General features: G+C 39.8%; 1 protein-coding gene across 2 annotated transcripts in view; it reads left to right on the forward strand.

Annotated features, from left to right (window-relative positions):
- LOC307128857 (uncharacterized protein) overlaps positions 1-7,532 on the forward strand; it is a 12,342-nt gene extending 4,810 nt beyond the window's left edge. For both annotated transcript variants that reach the window (XM_079820868.1, XM_079820869.1), the window contains 6 exons: positions 1,426-1,695; positions 1,795-2,139; positions 3,494-3,589; positions 3,797-3,825; positions 6,803-6,871; positions 7,007-7,532. In XM_079820868.1, coding sequence (XP_079676994.1) covers positions 1,426-1,695; positions 1,795-2,139; positions 3,494-3,589; positions 3,797-3,825; positions 6,803-6,871; positions 7,007-7,126 — 929 coding nt within the window. In that variant the 3' untranslated portion in view covers positions 7,127-7,532. The remainder of the gene's footprint in view (positions 1-1,425; positions 1,696-1,794; positions 2,140-3,493; positions 3,590-3,796; positions 3,826-6,802; positions 6,872-7,006) is intronic.
- Positions 7,533-9,270: the final 1,738 nt, after the last annotated feature.

Genomic DNA, 9,270 nt, shown 5'->3' on the forward strand with positions numbered 1-9,270 from the left:
GTAGGGGCAGTGTGTGTGTGTGTGTGTGTGTGTGTGTGTGTGTGTGTGTGTGTGTGTGTGTGTGTGTGTGTGTGTGATGGGTAGGTTTAGGGGCAGGGGCAGTGTGTGTGTGTGTGTGTGTGTGTGTGTGTGTGTGTGTGTGTGTGTGTGTGTGTGTGTGTGTGTGTGTGTGTGTGTGTGTGATGGGTAGGTTTAGGGGTAGGGGCAGTGTGTGTGTGTGTGTGTGTGTGTGTGTGTGTGTGTGATTGGTAGGTTTAGGGGCAGGGGCAGTGTGTGTGTGTGTGTGTGTGTGTGTGTGTGTGTGATGGGTAGGTTTAGGGGCAGGGGCAGTGTGTGTGTGTGTGTGTGTGTGTGTGTGTGTGTGTGTGTGTGTGTGTGTGTGTGTGTGTGTGTGTGTGTGTGTGTGTGTGTGTGTGTGATGGGTAGGTTTAGGGGTAGGGGCAGTGTGTGTGTGTGTGTGTGTGTGTGTGTGTGTGTGTGTGTGTGTGTGTGTGTGTGTGTGTGTGTGTGTGTGTGTGTGTGTGTGTGTGTGTGTGTGTGTGATGGGTAGGTTTAGGGGCAGGGGCAGTGTGTGTGTGTGTGTGTGTGTGTGTGTGTGTGTGTGTGTGTGTGTGTGTGTGTGTGTGTGTGTGTGTGTGTGTGATGGGTAGGTTTAGGGGTAGGGGCAGTGTGTGTGTGTGTGTGTGTGTGTGTGTGTGTGTGTGTGTGTGTGTGTGTGTGTGTGTGTGATGGGTAGGTTTAGGGGCAGGGGCAGTGTGTGTGTGTGTGTGTGTGTGTGTGTGTGTGTGTGTGTGTGTGTGTGTGTGTGTGTGTGTGTGTGTGTGTGTGTGTGTGTGTGTGTGTGTGTGTGTGTGTGTGATGGGTAGGTTTAGGGGTAGGGGCAGTGTGTGTGTGTGTGTGTGTGTGTGTGTGTGTGTGTGTGTGATTGGTAGGTTTAGGGGCAGGGGCAGTGTGTGTGTGTGTGTGTGTGTGTGTGTGATGGGTAGGTTTAGGGGCAGGGGCAGTGTGTGTTGAGCCAGTGTGATTAACATTATTCAGTTCATGTTCCACAACCACTGAAGATGAGGACTTTCTGTCCATACTGTAACAGCCATGAAGTTTACATAATAATTAATAGTTTAGCATCAAATACATCAAGAAATATGAAAACATTTTGATTTGTGCTGAATGAGAGTGTTTGGCTGCATGAGCCCAACGGCACTTTAAATGAGTTAGTTTGGGCTTGTTTAGAGATACTCTTTCATTCTTCTTCTGTTCTGAATATCATTAAATGCTGGATATTAATAAGAGAGCTGTGAAGCAACACTTCTCCAGTGAGGAGAAAACACTGCATTTTTTCAATCCTCTGCTTTTTATGCTGGCATGTTTTATGTTTTTATTTATTAATTTATATCATAATGATCACTCAAATGTTCTGTGTTTCAGGCACCAGTGGAGTGAATGAGACTCATGTGTTCATCAGTTCTGGTGCAAATATCCATCTGCCCTGTAATAATGCTCTTCCTGACTGCACATCAACTACATGGAGCTATAACAGATTCAGACTTTCAGCAGCTGTTGAACTGATTAATGGAGGGATGAAGAAGAAAGGCAACAACGTCACAATAGAAGATTATGGATATTACACCTGCCAACAATTTGCGAATGAACAGAAACAAGGACCTGATGCACGTGTTGATCTGCATGTTCTTCATGGTGAGTTTATGATTATGAGGTCAATTTAAAAAGGGCAGATTCTCCCTTTAATCTCTCAGATGATGATTGAAGAGTCTGTGATTTGTGTCTTGTGTTTAGTTTCAGTGTCTCCATCCTCATCATCATCATCATCATCATCATCATCCTCCTCACAGACTGAGATCAGTCCAGGCCGCTCTGTGACTCTCTCCTGTCAGTTGTATTCATATGATGGATTCTCCTGCAATGATTTGGTCCGTTCTGAGGGAATTGAGCTGTTGTGGGTGAATCAGGCTGGTGTTGATCTTCAGACAGACTCCAGATATCAGATATCAGCTCCAGATCGCTGTATCATCTCTCTGACTACAACACTCCTGAATGAAGATCACAACAGAGAGTGGAGATGTGAAGTTACTCAGAGAAAACAACTCAAGACCTCAGTCACATACACTGTCAAGAGTTCAGGTGAGAAAACACTCTCATGAATCAGTTTCAGAAGACCCTCATAATGTCAGTAACACTAAGGACTATTAGTGTCACTGAACCAGAACAAACTGAGAGCACAAAAGCTTCTTTGACTCTGACAGAAGAGTAACTCAAGGCATCGTTTAAAGAACTTTCACTGTTATGAGTTTCACTGAATCCTCTTTTCCCTTGAATTTGAACTTTATTGGAAAGAGTTGTTTAATAAAGTGTCTTGTCAGCCTTACTTGACAAGTGTTGTTCTGTCAAAGTAACAATGGTGAGTAAAATTGATTGATAATGCAGGATGCACACCATATCTTAGGGCTATATCTCCAAGAACAGGATTGGACTACTGAAGGCCAAGAACAACTTTTACAGAAATGCTGATGGAACGTGCAGCTTTTTTCACAGTCTATATTGATTCCTATTTTTCATATTTATGGAAAATGCCTTAGTGACGTGGTGCCATTGAATTGCATTCCCCAAAAGTATCAGAAACTGACACAATGCCTGTGAACTGTATTAAAAGGGAATGTTCCGGTTACTAACATATCCTCGGTTTGCTGAGATAGCGTGCCGTGCTACTGCGCCTTTGCCCAAGTCAACGCTGCCATTCCTCAGTCAAAAAAGTCTGACAAAAATGGCTTTCAACGCAACCTAAATATGCAGTCTGCCCCGCCTGTTTTGGTGGGCTGGAGAGCCATTTGTCATGAACAAATCAGGCTTCAGTATTCAGAGAACAATTTAGTTTTCTCCCACAGCTGTCAGAAACCGTAACTGCTCGTTCCCGTTATCTCTGGGAACCAATTTTATGTTAGTAACTGCACCGTTTGTTGCTCAATGCAATGTAGACAGGGCCGCATTAATGCACGGGCTTACCTGGGCCTAAAGGGATAGTTCACCCAAAAATGAAAATTAGCCCATGATTTACTCACCCGCAAGCCATACTAAGTGTGTATGACTTTCTTATTTCTGATTAACACAATCAGAGTTATATTTAAAAATGTGATAAATTAAACTTTTTTTCTTTTCTTTTTTTTTAGATAAATCAGTTTGTAAAAGAAATGCCTTGAATGTTGTGTTCATGCATCAAAATCTAATTTGTGTATTTTTTCTAGAATCAGTATCTGAATCCTCTCTGGAGTTGTTAGAGCAGTTAAACACACACTCTGACTCAAGCCATGTTTAATTTATAATCTACATCACTTCCTATTTTCATTCTCTTGTACAGAAACTACCTCACAAGCATCAATTTACTTCATGATGAACATGGATAATTATGCTGTTAAATATGACATATCACTTTTTTATGTATTTGGTTAAACAGTAATGCTGAACGTGTCTCTCTGTTTAGGCTCTCGCTCAGAGATTGGGATTGTGATTGTTGCCGCTTCATTTGCCGTTCTCCTTCCTGCTCTTATTCTCTGGCTGATTCGTAAAAAAAGAACTGGTGAGTTTTTAGAGTTCCTCATATTTGGTAACAACAGTCAACAAGTCAAAAACATCTGAAGTATTTACAACTAAAATAAATGTGTAATTTAGACAGAATTCCTCTGAGTGAAGAGAAATCAATTCTTCTAGACTCTTTTAAAAACGGACAGTCATCTGCATTAGAGACTGTGTGTCTGATAAATATTCATATGACATTATTTTTCAGGGAACAGAAGCGGCACTGATGACTCTGTGGTGAGTATTGCAGGTCGATCCATGAGTTATTAATATTCATAAGCTCTGCTACACAGAGGACTGAAATATGACACTCTTATTATTCAGATCAGATAATGATACATTTGTTAATGCGTAATCTTTCTGGTCTAAAGTCACAGATAAAATAGAATAAATATGACGGAAACAATGACACAATCAACATTTCCTTTCATACTCCTAGTGAACAATATGATCATTTCAAATAATTTGTGTATATTTTGATATGTGTATATATTTGAAAGTTATTGCACATCAAAAACTAAATTAACTTAAATTAACTGGTAACACTTTACAATAAGGTTCATTCGTTAACTACATTAGTTAACATGAACTAATAATGAACTGCACATATAAAGCATTTATTTATCTTTGTTAATGTTCATTTCAACATTTACTAATGCATTATTAAAATCTTGTTAACATTAGTTAATGCACTGTGAACTAACATGAACAAACCATGAACAGCTGGATGTTTATTAACTAACGTTAACAAAGATTAACTAATGCTGAAATGAGGTGCTGTCCATGGTTAGTTCATGTTAGCTAATGCTAACTAATACAACCTCATTGTAAAGTGTTACCAATTAACTCTGCTGGGAGTTTATTTGAGACCACACTCAAGAGTGTTAAACTGCTAAAATGAAAAGTGTTAAAGTTAATGAGACAATTAAGTGTTTCATTGAGTGATGATTGACCATTATTTTTAAGATATCTGATGTTAACAAGCAGAATCGCCAAAGGAGAAAAATCTTAAGTCAACATTATGGTGATCAGTGTTTTGCTTTAGTTGGCCTCTTGACCCTTGACTTTTTAACATTAGACTTCACTTGGGCTGTTGTAACAGCCAGACAGGCAAAGAGAAAAGTTGATCAGGTGGTGTTGGTTATTTTTTGACATAATCATCATTTGTCCTGAATCACCGAGCTAATTTATAACCAGAACCAGCAATAATCTTTTTTCCAGGCTTCTGATTGGCCAACATGGCTTTAGGATCAGCACTTCATAGCGTGTTTTTGCGTTTTTCATGTAGGCCAAGATGCTTTTTTTTTTTAACGGAGGAAAAACTTGTGTGGGCTAGGCCTAACACTCTTGAGTGTGATGTCACATTTACTCCCAGGAGAGTTCATTTAACACTGGAGTTTTTACTGTGTGTGGTATTTTTTCCTGTAACATCCTATCATATTACAGTCAGTGGCGTACCGTTGTCAGAATTGGGAATCGAACTCGGGTCTCTTTCCGAGATTCCACCACTGAGCCACAGGAGGGGTTTGAACCCAATAGTCAGACGCTCGCTTAGATAGAATCAAAAAGAGTTTATAAAAAAAATAAAACAAAGGAAAAGCCAGCGTTGTTATGGCCTAAAATAATACATGATTGATTAACTTATCCTAACATTTTTCTTTAACATTCTCTTTCTAACATTTTTCAATGTACATTTATGAAAAGCACTTTCTGTGAAGCTGCTTTGAAACAATGTGTATTGTGAAAAGCGCTATACAAATAAATTTGAATTGAATTGAATTGAATTGAAAAAGGGCACAAAAAACGCTTTCTTCCAGGCAACCACCAATACAGAAGAATATCCAGTCCAAAAGGACATCAAAATCAAAAAGGAGAGTCAACAATCTCAAAAACAGAAACTCAGGGAAAAAGGTTCCAATAACAGCAAAAAAGTAAACAATCAAAAAGGCACAAAAGAAAACTTCTTAGAACAAGCGCAAACTTACAGCAGTCACAGGTTTAGGAACCACAATAACCAAGCAAGGATGCAGAGAAACAGACCAGCTTAAATACACAGCAACGAACGAGACACAGGTGAAAACAATAACACAGATTACAAAAGGCACATGTTTAGACATGAGAGTCCTAAGGACCTCTAGTGGCCAAAATAAAACATTACAAGGCAAAAACTCTCTGACAACCGTGGGGTTTCAGTCAGGGCCTTCACTAACGATCAACACACCCCACGCCACTGCCATAACAACACCACACACACCGATACATATACAATACAATCATGCACTGTATGCACTACTGTTACGAACACCGCTTTCAAAGTGCTCTTTGGGAAGGGGGCAGGCAACATAAAAGGACACGCCAGACAAAAAGGCAATTTAACTATTTATTGATACCACTGCACTCACGTGTCACCATTTAGGCAACTGGTGAAATGAATCAAAATCAACTCACTGACATACATACTCTTAAACAAACAAACAAAAACACAGAACAACAAGAACATCAAAAGAGACAGATAAATACAGCTTGCCAGCTAACGTTACCGGCTTGACATCAGGATGCACAAGAACAGATTCAGACCGTCATCCGCAGAGGCCATAGAATATTTTACATAGATCACTCACAACCCGCGAAAAGTTCAAACGGCGGATGACATCAGCGGGGGGTAGCGCCGACACATCGCTGGGCCTCTGGGGCGTTCTATCACTACACATCAAAATTTGATTGGCTGATGACCCACGTCAGTCAAAGTTATGATCCAATGGAAAATGGCAGCTTCAACTGAAGGCTTGTTATTCTACTTGTGCTGGTCCACGGAGCTGTGATGCGTTTAGATGATGAAAATACAGCTCAGCCTCACAAAAAATAACCACAATCTTTACGGAAATATAATTGTAACGTAACGTACTGAAATAGAGAGTAATTGAATTTAGATACATTCAGACACATTAATTTAATTATGAAAAATATATATATTTTTGATTTTGATAGGGCCAGCAGAGAAGGCCCTGTTGGCCCTGGCAGCCCACCACTGATTACAGTAGATCTGTCATCCTAACGTCATGTCTGTATAATAGATTTTCACAAAACTTGATGAAATTTCCACGACACTAGTTTTACACATATTTTCCCTGAAACATTTGCAGCACCTGTGTAAAACTGTACTCATAGTACGGCCTTTAATAGCTTGATGTGCCATATTTCCATTGATGTTTAGGGGCAGACAGATGATGTGACGTATACTGAGGTCACTTCGTACAGTAAAAACCCTGACAAGAAAAACAAGGTGAGCATGTACATGGCCTATATCGGTTTGATTCTTGTGTGCACTTCTTCAAAAGTCTTAATTTGAGCTTAAACAACATGCTGTAATAATTGTGGGTCGAAACCTTATTTGACAATAACTGTGATGTTGATTCAGGTTCGCTGTGATTATAAAGTGACGTATTCTTCCATCAGAGGAGCGAGTGCTGGAGCTCAGGAGAACTGCAGTCAACTTTATGCCTCTGTGAACAAGAACCGTAACAAATCAGTCAAATAATTATACAAAAACACCTGAGCACAGGAAGATGATTATTATGGGTTTCATTCTTTTACATGTTAACTAACCCAAGTGATGCTCTGAATGATTTGTAGTTATTGGTTATTTTGGTCAGTTTTACATGTTTTTTATAGTTTAAGTTTGACATGTTTTTATAGTTTCTGTCTGCTGTTCTCATAACGAGTGCAAGCTGACAGGAATAGATGATTTAATGGAACTGTCCTCCATTCTCTAGACTTTAGACACTAGCATTAACTGATCAACAAGCCAAAGTTACTGATGATGTAAGTTTTTATCACTGTATAACATGAATGGAAATTTGAGGTTTGAGCAGCTGCTTTCAGAAATGTTTGTAATATTATATTTTATTTGTCAATAATAAAATCGCCTATATGTCAAACATGTGAATGGTGTATTTTCCATCATTGTGAATATTTTCTTGTGCAGACTCTGTAGATGTGACACAGAAACCTCTGGTCCTACCACACACCCTAAGCAATACGACGCCAGGCGCGACTCAAGTGTGTTCTGCTAGTTTCAGCCCTATTGTCACAGGGTGTTTTGGTGACGGTTCATGTTCATTGTTCATGTGTTTAGTTTATCGTGTTCTTGGTTATGTTTTAGTGTGTCGTGTTCACAGTCTTGTCATGCACTTCCTGGTTTTGTCATGTTTCATTGTCATGTGATTCCCATGCCCTCATGTGTTGTGTCATGTCAACAGGCTTGTTTGAGATGAGCAAAATCTGTGCAGAACCGATCACCGGTGATCAGCGCGAGATGCATTCCGGTTAGAAAAATGTCCGAAGGCGGTCCGCCTTGCTCTGATGTCATGCTGACGTATGTCAAAAAACTCTCGCGAGCGAAAGGCGGATGTGTCGGATTCTGCAGTCGAGCGCATTTGCTCTCCACCGACTGCGCTGAGCAAAAGCATGATGGGAAACGACTTGCTGACGACACAGCTTAATGCTTATTGGTTTAAACAACCGTGATGTATGGTTCTTTTTTAAAATGTTTGATTTTAAAACTCTGATATCATGTTTTTATGTGTGACTATTCCCAAACTCTTTAACAAAGGCGATCTCTCTGTGGGTTATGGGATTGTGGTCATATTTATAAAAAATATATATATATATAAAAACATGTATGTAGGCCTAATTAAAGTAAAAATGATTGATAAACACGTCTTTCGAAATGGAAATAAATAACAAAAACTTTGGGTGTTTTGTTCATAATATTTATTTTCATATAAAAGTAACAGAACTTAAATTGCATCCAGTTTATCAGCAACAAAGCGAACGAGTGTGAGTCCCGCGATATCCGCCTTTGATCTCGCAGGTGTCGGATCCACTACGAGAAGGGTGAACTGTGCGTCTTGCCTGCCCTTTTTTCACTCCTCCCCTCACTGCAGCCGCCTAGTCTCGGCTGAATTTCAGGCGAGGCGAGGCGCATCTCAAACAATCCTATTGGTTCATTGTCTCATCACTGTTCATAGGTGTCACTTGTCTTGTCATTAGTCTGTGTGTATTTAGCCCTCATGTTTGCCATGTGTCCTTGTCTGTTATTGTCGTTGTAACCCGTGGTAAGGCAAGTCTGTTTATGTCCTGTTTTGCTAAGTCTTTGAGTCAAGTCAAGTCCTTGTTTTATGTTTTGATTTATGTTAAAATAAAGAACTGCACTTGGGTCTACAACTTGCCTCTTCAGTGGATAAACGTTACACCGATGCAGTTCTCAGGTTCACGTCCAGCTCCACGTTGTTTAAATATCAAATGCACTGGCGCATCTGTTCACCCATGTTCACAAAACATGTACACTCTGATTATTACACACACAGTCCTCATGTAAATAGTGAATCCGCCATGGTGCGAGCGCAACTGGCTTTTAAAGGGAATGGGAGATGAGACTCTGATCAATAGATATGTTACGTTTCAATGTCTGTATCAGTGGTTCTTTGGGCTTCCAAATTGCAAAGGCACAGACGTTGACACATAAAACATCTACTTACCTCATCAAAACGGTAAAAAAGAAATTACTTATGGAGACAAAACTGCCTTTAAAATCCCAAATCAACAAAAAAGTAAAGATATTTCTTTTTTTTAATTCAGCCCACGGAATTTGGAAAACCTGGATACAGTGGGGAGAACAAG

This window comes from Gobio gobio, assembly GCF_949357685.1.
Source record: "Gobio gobio genome assembly, chromosome: 1".
Taxonomy (NCBI): domain Eukaryota; kingdom Metazoa; phylum Chordata; class Actinopteri; order Cypriniformes; family Gobionidae; genus Gobio; species Gobio gobio.